This window comes from Phaseolus vulgaris, chromosome 6, assembly GCF_000499845.2.
Source record: "Phaseolus vulgaris cultivar G19833 chromosome 6, P. vulgaris v2.0, whole genome shotgun sequence".
Lineage (NCBI taxonomy): Eukaryota > Viridiplantae > Streptophyta > Magnoliopsida > Fabales > Fabaceae > Phaseolus > Phaseolus vulgaris.
This window is the reverse complement of record NC_023754.2, coordinates 24,633,489-24,649,640: the sequence shown is the minus strand read 5'-3', so window position 1 is coordinate 24,649,640 and position 16,152 is coordinate 24,633,489. Positions and strand designations below refer to the sequence as shown.

The 16,152-nt window shown below is 29.6% G+C and overlaps 2 protein-coding genes across 2 annotated transcripts; both read left to right on the top strand.

Moving 5' to 3' along the window:
• The first annotated feature begins 2,158 nt into the window (after window positions 1–2,158).
• LOC137833546 (14 kDa proline-rich protein DC2.15-like) lies at window positions 2,159–2,533 on the top strand. The gene has a single exon (XM_068641889.1). The coding sequence runs from the start codon at window positions 2,159–2,161 to the stop codon at window positions 2,531–2,533; it is 375 nt and encodes a 124-aa protein (XP_068497990.1).
• A 3,623-nt stretch (window positions 2,534–6,156) lies between these two features.
• Window positions 6,157–8,311, top strand: LOC137833545 (uncharacterized). Its single transcript, XM_068641888.1, has 3 exons — window positions 6,157–6,487; window positions 6,572–7,411; window positions 7,487–8,311. Exons 1-3 carry the CDS (start codon window positions 6,157–6,159, stop codon window positions 8,188–8,190), a joined length of 1,875 nt encoding a protein of 624 aa, XP_068497989.1. The 3' UTR covers window positions 8,191–8,311.
• Window positions 8,312–16,152: the final 7,841 nt, after the last annotated feature.

Sequence of the window (16,152 nt, the reverse complement as noted above, 5' to 3'; positions counted from 1 at the left end):
GTAAAAAATACTATATACTTATACACACAGGATGCAGGAAAATGCTTGTTTCATCCAGACTAATTATTTTCCAAAAAAGCATTTGAAAGCATACAAAGACACTCAAAAATGGATTTTTTTTAATCATTTTAAGGTTACTTTTTTCATATATAAGAATAATCAGGAATTGAAAATTAAGAGAGGAACTCATAATGATTCAGAGCAACCACTTGTTAGTAAAAGATATGTTTTTTGTTGTTGTCGTTTTAGTATAAATTATTGCGTTTTATCCTGCATACGGAAGAAACATTACAGGAAATAAATGCATTATGATAAGGGTGTAAGAGTGAAATCTATAAATTGTAATTCTCATAAACATACAAATTTATAGACTATTCTCTCATTTGCATATAGAGGATATGCTTATATATAAAAGGTTATATATGTTTTTTTTAATGTATTATAATATAAAATTGATTTTTTTTTCTTTAATTTAAACTTTAGATTATTTAGATATTTTAGTTTAAAAAAAATTGGAATGAATTTTTTCTATGAATTCTTAAAATATTAAAAACTGTAAATTGAACACTAAATACTTAACACTAATTATAAATTAGTCGTTAATTTTTATTATATCTTTGCAACTTAATTGAAAGGTTAGAGTCTAACTTAACTTGCCCAATTAAGTCAACCCAACTTATGTGGTTCAACCAAGTTTGACATTGTGCAACATAAGTTTGACCTTGGTCGACCTTGTGTGAGTCTGAATTAACATGGTTTGATCTAAACTTGGTTTGACAAGAACTTGACTTAACTCGAAATGGCCTAACTTTGTTTAGAAATGAGATTGATTATAGTCAACTCTATGTGGAATTGACATGATTCACCTCGATGCGGGTATGACTCAATTCGACCGAATGTGGGTCTAACTCAATTTAGTTCCACGTGAACCCAATTTTACTTAAACAAATCAAAACCTAACTTGACTTGGCCCAATGAGAGTCTAACTTGACTCGACTCAACCTAAGGTGGATTCGACCTGACTTGAATAAAGGTGGGCACGACCTGACTTAGCTCGAGGTGGGTCTGACCCGACTCCACTCAGTCCAAGGTTGACCTAACTCTATTTAGTCCAAGGTTGACCCAACTCGATTTGGTTTGAGGTGCGCTTCATCCACTCAACTTAACGTGGATTTAACTTGACTCGATTCAGCATGGGCCTGACTCTACTCAGCCTAACATAGACATAACTCTATTCGATTGCTAACATAGCCCCGTTTTACTCAACTCAACGTGAATTCAATACGAGTTGACTTGACATTGGTTTGACATACCAAAACTCGACTCGATCTGACATGAACGTGACTTGACTCAAGCTAAGGTAGACCCGTTTTGATTCAGCTAGAGGTGGACCAAACTTATTTGAGACTCGACTTAAATTTCAAAATAAAAAATTTATCCAAAGCTCAAATTTTCTAAACACAAACTGTTTTTTTTTTCTCAACGTAAAAACGAGTTAGAATACTGCTTGTTTTCCGTAACATTTTATTATGAGAGACTCAAGGAGTTTTACCTTTAGTTTAACATTTTAATTGTTTTCTTTTTCTTTTGTGAAGACTTAGATCTATACATTTTCAAGCAAAACTCTCACATTCAGCAATTTAAAAAATATAAATATGATACTGGTATCATGTGTGTGTTCGCGCACATGCCATTCAACAAATTATTGTATCCGTGCCCATTGCACAATCAGAAAGCCATATAATTTTTGTTATGTTGTTTGTGTGATTTCACTTATTATTGGATGTAATGGAAAATAAAAACGAGCCAATCATACATATTTGCTTTGTGATTAACGTCATGAAGTTATTATAATAGTTAATATCTTTATACTATAGTATAAATATTCAATCCTTTTGTCCTATAAAGAGAAAAAACAAAATGACTAACTGTGCATGCAGTGTTTCCATTATCATCCCTGGTGTTGCCCAGGCAGGGTGCCAGCTTGTGAAGCATCTCAATTATAATCCCATAGGTTCACGGGTTCTCCTAACTACTAATTTAAAACAAAATACACCAAAAACCACTAAATTAGTTACCTATAAAACCCCCCTCACACTTCTCTAACTTCCACCAAACCCTAAAACTTTCCTTTCTCATATATCCTTACTTTACTCAAATGGCTTCCAAGGGCACTGTTGCCCTAGTCCTTTGTCTCACCATGCTTTCCTACACCATGGTGAGCTCAACCTACATCCCTGTAATCCCAGACCCATCAGTGCCCTACCAAAAGGGTACATGTCCTATAGATGCAGTTAAGTTGGGGGTGTGTGCTAAAGTGTTGAACTTGGTCAATGTTAAAGTGGGGTCACCACCAACCCTTCCATGCTGCACCCTCATCAAGGATCTGGTTGATCTTGAAGTTGCTGCTTGCCTTTGCACTGCCATCAAAGCTAACGTCCTTGGCATCAACCTTAACCTCCCACTTTCCTTGAGTCTACTTCTCAACAACTGTGGAAGGGAAAGCTCCAACATTGGTTTCCAGTGTCCCTAAATTCATCTTGTCTTCCTCATATTTCGCATCTCTTTATGCTTCTTTTCTCTCTTCAATTCTTGCTGTGCTCCATGTACTATTTTTTTGGCTATGCGTCCTAAATTCTCACTCTTTCAACGTTGTTTCTTCTACTATTGGATGTAGGATTACTCATCATCCTCGTTGTCACCATCTTTGATTGCATGTGTAGAAGCTGTGGCACAATAAAGTTTTGTCATTGTGACTCTTATTTTAGGAGAAATTTCTCATTTGGCGTGAAGCATATTTTTAAGAGTAACCTAAAATGCTTTGTTTAAGGGTTAGCTGTATAACAGGTTAAATTTGTTACATAGAAAATTATTTGATCGAAAAGGGTGACAACTGTTGTTTTGTGTGTGAGCAAATTACATTTTACTGCTGTAATTTTGTTGACTGACGGAATCTAAATGTGATAGAATATTATCCTTTGATCGGAAGAATTAATTAACCGTAATTTACTTTGATAATTCTGTTAAAATGCGATGGAATATTTGACTTGAATGTGTTTAAACATTTTATTTAACTCTGAACAACTATAACCATAATTTACGTTTTTGCATAATTATGATTTCAATAAGCATATCAAATTCATTATACATTAAAGATGTGGATCGAATGGGTATTGGTGCAATGTGAGACTTTGGAACATGGGTTATAAGGAAGCTCTAAGCATCAATAATATCAGAATTGATCTTTCCCACCTCTGATTTGTTCGTGATTTTTTTTTTCAGAGACAAATTGTTTGTGCTATAGCGTGCTTTGCTTCTTTGTTTTTTACTTTCTAGTTGTACCAAGTGAAAACCATTTGGTTTATCATTATTTCTAAACAATGTCGTATTTATTATAGTTTAATAACTCCATAGACATTTCAAATATTAAATTAACTTATTTCTGACTTTTATTTTCTTTACTTCCAACTGGTTCATTAAGCTTTCCCTTTTCCACACAATGAAAGCCTTTATTAAGTATTAAAAAAAACAAGTAAAAACATATAATCATATTATATGAAGGCCATATTTTTGACGAGTTCCTCCCAAAAGTATTTTAAAAATAAACTTTCCTTCAAAAATTTAAATTATATGGAAGTTAAAAAAAAAAATTAAACAAATTATATAAAAGAGCTTTCATAAATTTGAAGTTAATTATCCAACAGTTGAGTTAGTGGTATGCTCATATATTATGAGGAAAATTTACTTATAATAGAAAAATTGTTAACTTATATAAAAAAAGGGTTGAGAAATGTGTCTCATATAATGTGGAAAACGTATGAGAGTTTAATATACAGTTAAATCTTTAAAGGCCACTTTAATAATTTCACGTGTATTTTGAAAGTAAGATGGACGTAAATTTAATCTCACAGTTTAAATATAGGTAAATAGGTTCTAGCTGGCTATAGCTAGAATCAAGTTTGAATCTTTGTAGCATTTGCCTTGTGTATTTGGTATTTGGTTGTCTATTTTATTTTAATAGTTTTTTATGCATAAAATATAGGTTAGTAAATATCATATAATATTTAAAATTAAAAAATATATTCATTGTAATTGTTGAACTTAAAACTTTAGTATAATATAATATACGTAAACATAACTTATTTTTATTAAAAAGGTTTTTGGCTTATGATTGTAGTCACTCAATATTATCAAACTACAAACAATCAGTGCAACTGAACTTTCTATAGCAGATTGTAGAATTTACTATCATACACGAAAGTGTAAGTAATTATTGAATGTTCTATTTTATTTTACTTGGTTTCCTTATTTTAGTATAATGAAAATAGTTTTTGATTTTAAATCCAATTATATTTGAACCTGGAAAATGTTTAATTTTCTATTTAAATACGGCATAATTTTTTTCAAAACTTATATATCATTAGATTGCAGTTTAATTTTAAACTCTTGATAATTAATTTACAATTAAGCAATCCTGGACTATTGATACTACCCTGGACTCAGGGTTGTGTTTACATTGTTTTCTCCAAATAGGAAAATATAATATAGTAATGATATTTTGAAAATCGTGGTTATTTAGATATAAATATATATAATAAAAGATAAATTTATAATAAAATGATATAAAAGATATTAAAATAATAATATTAAGGATTATAACGTGATTGATTGTATAAAAATAATAAAATTATTAATCCTATAATATTTAAGAGCAATATGTATATAATATTTTAGAACAATATATGTGAAAGGGCACCAGGAACGCACTAGAACCATAGCCACTCTGTGCTGATAACCTGCAAACAAAATATGTAAAATAAAGTCACTAGCAGTTCAACTTTCTTCTATAGTTCCACCCTTTCACCTATGTCTTCTTCCTAACATTTTTCTTCTCTTTCATTCACACTCGTCCCTTCCTTGCTTGTCTTTATAGCATTTTCACCTACTACCATATATAAAGATAAAAAAATAATTTATAATCATGTGAAAATATCGCTAAAAATATCGTAAAAATAGAGATAATGGGATTTAAGTTTAACTTAATTTAAATTTTTTTGACATAATAAAAGAAAATTCTTTTCTTTTCTTTTTAATTTCTTTTGTATATAGGTTGAAACATTTCTAATATCTCCTTATTCAATATTTTTTCTATAAAAGAATCTAATAAATATTTTGTTCTTGAATTTCTTCATAATTCTTCATGATCCCAATGTTCCATATCTCTTGTCTATCTACCAAATATATGTGAGATTATGTATCATAAACTCTGCATAATCCACACCTGTTAATTTGTATTGTTGTTTAAAATATCTCAAGGGAACATGTCTCCTTAATTCAAGATTATTATAGAAATAGATTTTGTGCTTATAATTGTGGGATTATTAATTGGATGAGAAGTGTACTCAGAGATTTCCAGCTAGCATTTGTACATGTGAAGGATCCTACATTTCCTTGAGCCATTTTTTGGCTTGTTACCATACCTATATCAGCTTTTATGTTGCTTTGTAATGCTTTTTGGATTGTAAATTTCGTGAAGAGGGTTTGAAGTTTCCTTTTAATTCATTTATTCATTTGTTAATAAAAAAACTATTATTATAGGATTAATAGGTGTCTTAGTTTTGCTGGATGTTATATATCTTGACCATTCTTTCATGTTTTATTGTTTAGACTTTTGGAAAACATATTTGAATATGATATTACAAGATCAATGCTCCGATCTGAATTGATGATATAGAAAAAAATACTTAATCAAGAGAGATAAGGAATTAATAACAGGAATCACTTCTTGAACAAAAATTTTTATTGAACAACTTTAACCAATAAGATGATAAACAGGATTAGGAGGAAGAAGATAGGAATCCCATACGCAAGAAGAAGAAGTAGTATCTGTAATTGTATCGCATATTTATTTGTTATTATGTATGAAAGTTTATTGATATATAATATTATAGTGTCCACGGGCATATATGCACGTATAGCAGGCACTAACGGAAACGTCCTTCACTTTTTTAAATACACACAAACACAAACCTAACCTAAGATACAAAGTAAGACAACAGAACACGATGTTGAAGGTGATGCATATTTTGTTCTTAATTGCAACTGAAGTTGTTTGCATTGCGTACACCACAACTGGCAATTAGGTTTCTCATACGAATGGTTAAAAGAGAAGATAGTATTTCAGGAAAGGTGGCCTTCCCATTGGCGCACACGCACCTAGCGACTTCAGTAGGAGGACGAGCAATGACAGAGGAGCAACAAACTCTGTTTACCCCAGGTATCGGAAGTATATTACTTAAAAAGGGTGTGCAAACACTAAAAGTTAGACAAGTTGATGGTGGTGGAGGGGGAGGACGTGGTGTTACAGGTGGTGGCGGAGGTGAGACAAGTGGAGGTGGTGGTGACTTAACAGGTGGTGGAGGAGGTGGAGGCGGAGGGGAAACAAGTGGGGGTGGTGGCGAAGGTGAAACAGGTGGTAAGATAGGAGGTAACAATGGTGGTGAGATTGGAGGTGATAATGGTGGTGAAATAGGAGGTGATGAAGGTGGTGAGTCAGGAGGTGAGGCTTGAGGTGGCAACAATGGTGGTGAAATAGGAGGTAATGAAGGTGGTGATAATGGTGGTGAGGCTCGAGGTGGCAACAATGGTGGTGAAATAGGAGGGAATGATGGTGGTGAATTAGGAGGTGATAATGGTGGTGACTCTACAGGTGGCAACAATGGTGGTGAAATAGGAGGGAAGGATGGTGGTGAATCAGGAGGTGATAATGGTGGTGACTCTACAGGTGGGAACAATGGTGGTGAAATAGGAGGGAATGATGGTGGTGAGTCAGGAGGTGATAATGGTGGTGACTCTAAAGGTGGGAACAATGGTGGTGAAATAGGAGGGAAAGATGGTGGTGAGTCAGGAGGTGATAATGGTGGTGACTCTACAGGTGGCAACAATGGTGGTGAAATAGGAGGGAAGGATGGTGGTGAGTCAGGAGGTGATAATGGTGGTGACTCTACAGGTGGGAACAATGGTGGTGAAATAGGAGGGAAGGATGGTGGTGAGTCAGGAGGTGATAATGGTGGTGACTCTACAGGTGGGAACAATGGTGGTGAAATAGGAGGGAAGGATGGTGGTGAGTCAGGAGGTGATAATGGTGGTGACTCTAAAGGTGGGAACAATGGTGGTGAAATAGGAGGGAAGGATGGTGGTGAGTCAGGAGGTGATAATGGTGGTGACTCTACAGGTGGGAACAATGGTGGTGAGTCAGGAGGTGATAATGGTGGTGACTCTACAGGTGGGAACAATGGTGGTGAGTCAGGAGGTGATAATGGTGGTGACTCTACAGGTGGGAACAATGGTGGTGAAATAGGAGGGAAGGATGGTGGTGAGTCAGGAGGTGATAATGGTGGTGACTCTACAGGTGGGAACAATGGTGGTGAAATAGGAGGGAAAGATGGTGGTGAGTTAGGAGGTGATAATGGTGGTGATTCTACAGGTGGCAACAATGGTGGTGAAATAGGAGGGAATGATGGTGGTGAGTCAGGAGGCGATAATGGTGGTGACTCTACAGGTGGGAACAATGGTGGTGAAATAGGAGGGAATGATGGTGGTGAGTCAGGAGGCGATAATGGTGGTGACTCTACAGGTGGGAACAATGGTGGTGAAATAGGAGGGAAGGATGGTGGTGAGTCAGGAGGCGATAATGGTGGTGACTCTATAGGTGGGAACAATGGTGGTGAAATAGGAGGGAAGGATGGTGGTGAGTCAGGAGGTGATAATGGTGGTGACTCTACAGGTGGCAACAATGGTGGTGAAATAGGAGGGAAGGATGGTGGTGAGTCAGGAGGCGATAATGGTGGTGACTCTATAGGTGGGAACAATGGTGGTGAAATAGGAGGGAAGGATGGTGGTGAGTCAGGAGGTGTTAATGGTGGTGACTCTACAGGTGGGAACAATGGTGGTGATTCTACAGGTGGCAGCAATGGTGGTGAAATAGGAGGGAAGGTTGGTGGTGACTCTATAGGTGGGAACAATGGTGGTGAAATAGGAGGGAATGATGGTGGTGAGTCAGGAGGTGATAATGGTGGTGACTCTAAAGGAGGCAATAATGGTGGTAAAATAGGAGGGAAAGATGGTGGTAAATCTATAGGTGGCAACAATGGTGGTGAAATAGGAGGTGAGAACAATGGTGGTGAGTGAGGAGGTGATAATAGAGGTGGCAACAATGATAGTGAAATAGGAGGTAACGATGGTAGGTGATGGTCATTAGTGTGTGAGCTAACCATGGGAAAGAAAAGGAGGTAGAAGGAAAGGAGAAGGACAACGGGTGCAACAACACCCTTTGAAGCCATCTTCCTTTCGGTTTCTCCTTGTGGCTTTAATATGTGAATAGGTATTGTTGGTTGTAAAGTTGAACTTTGGGAGAGAATTTATAGGCAAAGCGTGTGAGTGTGTGCGTGAGTGTTTACTTTTTTTTGCGTTGAATGGATTAATTTCTTAAATTATAATTAAAGAAGGTTGAATTTTGGCATATATAGGTAGGTAGCTAGAATCTTTAAAGTTTGGAAGAAGACCATATTACCCTAAATATATAATTTCTTATCTGCCGAAAGTGACATAACAGTGCAGGTATTGCTTAATTTCTTCATACTTCACAATTTTTTATATAACCATATTATAACTTTTAATATTATTATTTAAATATTTTTTATATTATTTAATTTTAAATTTATTTTTTATTATATGTATTTATTTTTAAACCTATTACATAAAAAAAAGTATATAACTCTAAATATTATAAAGTATCATTTTTCTTTCTGTATATATAAATATCAATTCAGGAAGGCATAAGACTGTGCCTTAATTATATTTGCGTTTCTTTGTTGTTTGCTGCATTGTTTATTTGGGTTTTTTTAGTTAGCTGAAATAATATAATAAGTGTATTTGGGTAAACAAATTAGCTAATTAACATCATTTGCGTGACAGTCTTTTTCACTGAGTACAATTGTCAAACTAAGTTTGGCAAAAACAACAATATTATTCAGAATCGCAAGCATTGGACTAATTTGAGTAAATTATATGGATAATAAGTTATTCTACTAAATTTTTTTCTAAAGCTTTCAAAAAAATAGTAAAGATATACATTAACTTAATGAAAATAATTGAATTATTCCCATACTTAAAGAACGGTATATAATTGAAGTTTAGTCATTAATTGTTATATTACTAAATTGGAGACTACTTTATAGACTAAAAAATTTGTTGGTTTCTAAATTAATTTGTATTATTGTTAAGTAATTTTTAAATTGGTATCTATTAACTACCAATTATTTAGATTACAAATTTGGTAGAAAAACATTGGTTGCTAATTAGATATCAATTTAAAAATTATTTAATAATAATAGAAAGTCATTTAGAAACCTAAAAAAAATTTAGTATCTAAAATGGTCTATAATTTAGTCACTATAACAACTAATTATTATTTTTTGTCTCTAAAATTGATTTCTATTTAATGATTTTCTTGTAGTGTATGAAATGAGTTTTAAAATTAAAATATAATTTTAAATTATTTAAAAATTAAATAAGTATTTTTCAATTCTTAATCTAGATTAAAAAATTATAATTTATTTTATCAATAATGAATAAAATGAAATATTTGAGTCCAATTTTATATATATAAAAAAAAAGTTGACTAACTCACATAGCCCCCAAAATATCTACACAAGTATAAGTCTTACGAAAGGTCCCACAAAACAATTATACCTATGTAACCGAAAAGATGAAAAAAATGAAATGATACAATCATTGATAAAAGTAATTTAAATAAATAAAATAGAAACTAAAAAAAATATATTAAATAATAAAATATAAAAAATAATTAGTCAATAATAAAAAAAGAAAAAATAATTAGTTAATATTGACTAAATACTATTTTAAAAAGTAAAAAATTATTAATATATAAAATAATTTTTATTATTAATAAAAAATTATAAAATAATTTTAAATCAATATTTAAATTATTTATCAAATTTTTAATTACTAATATTTTATATTTTAAATTATTCTTTTAATATAATAATAAATATTGACTTAAGAATATAAAATAGTTAGTTAAAATTTGAGTAACTAATAATTAAATATTAATTTAAAAATTATTTTATAATTTTTTATTAATAATACAAATTTATAATTTTATAATTTATTAATATAATAATTAATTACTTTTGTATTTAAAATTAATTTTTACTTAATAATTATTAGACTTTCATTTTCTTTTATAGAACACTCTAATTATAATTTTTTTCTATGCTTAAATTCAAACCTTGATATAACACATAAATATTTATATTGGAAAATGAAGCATGGCAATGTCATAATTATGATAATATAACCCATAACTCAAATATGATTATACATTCATCTTAACTTTAAAAGATACATGGAATTTTATATTGAACTTAAAATATTAGAACATTAACTTGTGTTCCTAATGATATATCTTGATATAACAAATTTAAATTATTATTCTTAAAAATATGATAACTTATTTTTTTATTAAATGTAATACATCTTTTAATTTTGTTTTCATTAAGTGAAACTAATACTTTTTCTTATATGTTTAGTTATATTTTGTATCTAGATTTTTTGATTTTTTTTATAGGGCTTCAATGTTAGACATCATTATGCACCTTGACATCTCAGCTAGGCGGACACTCTAAGTAAAAAATAATCATCTGTCAGTGTCATTACATAAAAAAAAAATATTAAAAAAAATAAAAAAAATAAAATACAAAAAAAATATAGAGAAATTAAACCAAAAGTCATATGTTAAAAAATTATAAGAATATACTAGATGGAAGCTTATTATACCAATGGATTGAGTCTCTATGACTAAATTTGTTAGTCAGTTTATCCGCACACGCATTCCCCTCACGAAAAGTATGATCCCTTCACGAAAAATATGATCCCTTCATGAAAAATATGAGTAACCCTAAACCTTATTTTCCTACCGTCATTAAGACAAGTATTTCACCGATTACGGAGTATCCATGGAACGTTAGTCATACATTAATAAAACTTATCTTTTTGAGTTTCCTGCATAACATATATATATAACTCTATCAAACAAATCAAAACAATTATGGTTAACCAGACACTAATAATTATACTATAAGATAATACTTGAAATTCCTTCAGAAAAAAAAACATATTTACATTTTATAACTAATTTTTTAATTGTTTCTATTCCAAATTATATTTTTTATCATAAATATCTAAGAATTAGTTTTATTTTTATCCTTTTAATTTTTTAGATATATTTATAATATACTCATAGAATATATTAAGATTTAATAGTAATTAAAATAAATTTTAATGTTGATCCTCGATAATTTTTTATATATCAATTTAGATCCTAATTTTTTTTAGCATAACTTTTAAGTAGCTTACACTTATAATAAAATAAAAAAATAAAAAATGATAAAATAGTAACATAATATAATAAGAACATATTGTAATTAAATTATGTTAGATTTCAGGTTAAAATTGATGTTTCTAGGACTATTTTGGTCATTAAAGATCTCACTTTTCTAGTAGGTAATTCGAAGTTTCATGTGGAATGATATGTTTAATTTCGATGTGCTTAAGTTTTTTGGTATTAATACTTGTAGTAGTAAAGTTTTATCTCCTATTTTTGTTCGATGGGAATTTCCTTCTCTAGGTTGGGTTAAAATACACATTGATGATGCTGCTAGGAGTTCTCCTGGTCTTGCTACCCTTGATGGTATTTTCTGTGGGAGTATGAGAAAATTTATTGGTAGTTTATCTGTTTTCCTTGATGTTCAGACAACTATTCAATAAGCTCAAAAGATGGGTCTTACTAGTTTGTGTTGCATTTACTGTTATGACTAATGTTGTTTTGTAATTAATAGGTAGAACATTTCTCTTACCTACTGTGAGAAAATAAGGTTTAGGATTTCTCACATTTTTTGTGAAGGAGATGCATGTGCTTTCATTGAGAGTATTTTCATTGGTATAATAAGTTTTCATCTATTATTTTCTTAGAGTTCTTTATTAATAAGAATAGAATACTTATGTATCGTTTTTGTTAATATATAGATTTTAGTTTAATTCTCCTGTATTCTCTCATATTTTCTTGTATTTTTTTTTCTTTTAATAATTAATATTTTTTACGAAGTGATAAATGATTGTTGTTTTTTTTATGTGTCAACCTAACTGAAATATCAAGTTTCATAATAATTTCTAACATGAAAATTTTTATAAAAAAATAATATTCAACAACTTTTCATATAATATAAAATTATCATATTTTATCTTATTATATTTGTACACTAGCCGAACCTAACATTTTTAAAAACAACAATTATATTTAACAAATTTTATCTCTATGTTTTACAAAAAGAAAAATTTTGAAACTAACTCAATAATTTACACTACCTAGAGCTGCAACCAAACCAAAATTTACATGAAACTTATTTTAGCAGTAAAAGGAGTGAATTTTTCCCTTAAAATAAGTTTTTATTTTATAGTTATATATAGTCCTAAATTTGGTAATTAAAAAAAATAAAACACTCGTATTGGTTATTTTTAATAAAAAAAACTTATTGGAAATACATATTATTAAGAATGAAAACTATTTAACTTTAATGGAAGCTTTTATAAAAAAACCTGGTGTTAAAAAATAATTTTTAATGAGGCATAATTACATTAATTCACTTCATACTTTTTATTTCTAAACTAATATATATATATATATATATATATATATCATGCATCACTTTATAAGAAATATAAAACTAAGAAGATAATTTATTAATATTAGTCTTTTCGAAGGGTAACGTATATAATTTTCTATTTTTATCAATTATTTTTTACTTTTAGTGTAGAAAATACGAAATAGATTTTAAATACTACAAATTAAAATTAAAATACTTGATATAAGCGGATACATTATAATTGATAAATTATGTATTCCATCAAAATATATTAATGAAAGTATTAGACTTGCCTGCGACGGCAATTGCAATTAAATTATGTTTTGTTGACCTTCCATAATTTATGTTATTATGCCAAACCCTAACAAGCTAAGAGTCTTTTTTGACTACATATCTTATTTAACACAATTTTATTATTGTAATTTTTAATAAAATTAATATTTAATGCTCACATTATATATTTTTGTTAACATATATCTAGTTAATTTTTTTACTATTGATACTTACCTATTTAATATTCAGAAAAATAAGTTTATAAAAATAATTATAGCTATAACTATTTTAAATATATTTTAAAAAATCAAGTTGGTGTACATTAGTTAGTTATCCTTGTGAAATTTACCAATGTATACTTTTTTCATTTTAGCATACAATAACCCTAATTATATTTAAAGTGTATTATAAATTAGCCATTAGTTTAATTAAATATTAATGTAGAATATAAAGTAATTAAGAGCTAAAATTTTGATAATTAATATTAGATATCAATTTAGAAATTACTTTATAAATTTTTATTAATAATTAAAATTACTTAAAATATCAATAATTTTTTTTAATAATAATATATAAATAAAATATCAGATTATTATTGTGTAACTTTTCTACTACCACTTACAATTATTTATAATTTACACGTACAATAAGTTCATCAATATATATATATATATATAAAAGAATAAGTTATTTTAAATTTTAATATATAATATTTATATATAACATGTGCATGTATATCAATCTCATATCATTAATTACAATTAAATTATTGTAATCAATAAACAAGACTTCTCATTTATATCTCCAAATGAATATCTCCCTATAAAATATTATTATCAGAAAGATGCATGAATGTTTATATATATCTATAATGAATAGTATAATGTATTATTTGATGTCTTCTGCAATATTTGTATGAAGTATTTTCCACACAAAAATTAACATGTGATCCATTAAAAATATCATTACTAAAAGTTGACCTTAATTTTTATTTTTTTTTATCGGCGATAATGACCTTAATTTCTTATGTTATAATAGTTTATTCACCTGCTATTTAAATATGATGCACAAATTTTATTCAACTTCTTATCAGATGATGTCTCACTTTACATATGATTGTATTATTAGTAAAGTATAAAATATCTTGCCAGACACTCTTCCATATCCTTCACCACACACTCTCAAAGAATGATACTTATGAAGGACACCAAGAAAAAGAAGAAAATGAATGAAATTTTTAATAGAAATTAAATCCTAAGCTACACATTTTGAATGGTTCTTTTTGATATTTATCTTATTGTCTCCTTATTTATAATATGACAAAACAACAAAGTCATACATCTTTTGAGAGTATGGAGAGTTTAGAAAAAAAAAAATGAGTTTTAGAAAAATGCAATTATCTATGAAATATTGAATAAACACATATAAACTTTATTTATACACATCTTGTTATTTATTTAAAATTTAGTTTTGAAAAACCTAATGTATTAGAGAGATAAATGGTTTTAACACACTACAAGAAACAAACTGCGCGTGCAAAGCATATATTTTTTCCATTTTTATTCTTTTACTTTTTTCTTTAACTTATTTTAATTTAATGATTGGAGAATTTATTATTTATGGATGAATTACATAAAATGGACTAGACTTTCTAATATTTTATAAAAATCCTAAAATGCATACAACACCCACACTTTACTTTTTCTTCTTCATTTGCACACAGAAAGAGTGCTCTATCAATAGTGGTGCTACTCCATCTCTTGTCACACGAAGGTGTTTATTGGTGGTGTCTTCGATGACTTGGTGGTGATTCGATAATTTCTCTTAGCGATTCTCTGTCCGGAGAAGAAGGTAAGTTATTTTATTTTGGTTTTCGGATCTATAGTTTCATTTTTATTGCAGATTTTTATTTTTCGCAGTACATATGTTGTGATTCTAGATAGTGCGACCCGCTAGGTTTACAGAATGGGGAATCCAAACTTTGTTTTTTGTCTTCCAGAATATTGAATCCGCAAAACTCTCAAATTGGTGCATCCTTCAATCTTCTAGATTGGTGAGTCCGGTAATCTTCTAGATTTGCAGATCATTAGTATGTTTCTGGAATTAAAAATCCGTAATGCAAAAAATGCATTTTGGATTCATAAATCCATAATTCAATAAAATGCAGGTGTCCTTTTTCAAATAAAAGGTAAAGGCTAATTTCGGAATTAAAAAAAATTGTGGGGGTGCAGGAAGAATAACGTAGGGGCAGGAAGAAATCCATTCAAAAGGACATGAGGCCCACTATATTTTTATTTACTTATTATTCAAATTTTTAGAATGGGCTATTACATGGCTCACATAAAAAACTATTTTGGGTTTAGCTGGCCCAATTGAAAACGCAGAATTAAATAAAAACCATGTTAATTTAAACATAACTGTCAGCTAGCAAAAAGTTTATAGGAAATGGTAACGAAAGAAACTGGGTCTACAGAACAAAAAAAACTCCCCACAAGTTTTAAATAAGGAATCCTTATTAATTTTTCATTATTTTATTCTTTCAATTAAGTTAGTTAGGTTTCTATAATTTTTTTTATAAAAGTGTTTTTTTTTAAATAAAAGCTTTCATGTTAGATATTACTATGCCACTTAAGATCTCAGCTAGGCTGACATCTCAAGTAACAACAATCATTTACCATCACATGAAAAAAAATATTATTAAACAAAAGAAAAAAGAAAAAAAAATACAAAAATACGGGGGGACTAGACCAAAACCCATATGTTAACAAAAACGATACATAGGTAGACTATACCTATTCATAAAGAATTCTAAGAACAGACAAGGTGGAAACCTATTATACCAAAGAAAAGGTTATCTATGAAAAAAATCCTAAATTAGCCAACTTATCAGCACACGCATTTCCTTCACGAAAAATATGAGTAACTGTAAACCTAATTTTCTCACAGCAATTAAGACAAGCATTCCATCGATTACGAAGCATCCAAGAAACATTTGTTCTAGCAGTAAACGCAGCACAAACCAAAGCAGAATCACATTCCAGCTAGACATTAGTAAGCCCCATCTTTTGAGCTTCCTCCATAGCATGTATAACCCCATAAAACTCAGCAACCAGAGCAGTCTGAACTTCAAGAAATGCAGAAAAAGCTCCAATAA

Bases quoted from the DNA above. Each gene is read 5' to 3' on its own strand.
- LOC137833545 (XM_068641888.1), top strand. From the start codon at position 6,157: ATGGTTAAAAGAGAAGATAGTATTTCAGGAAAGGTGGCCTTCCCATTG. The intron at 6,488-6,571 runs GTAACAATGGTG...GTGAGGCTTGAG, and splicing joins AACAGGTGGTAAGATAGGAG to GTGGCAACAATGGTGGTGAA. The intron at 7,412-7,486 runs GTGGGAACAATG...GTGATTCTACAG, and splicing joins TAATGGTGGTGACTCTACAG to GTGGCAACAATGGTGGTGAA.
- LOC137833546 (XM_068641889.1), top strand. From the start codon at position 2,159: ATGGCTTCCAAGGGCACTGTTGCCCTAGTCCTTTGTCTCACCATGCTT.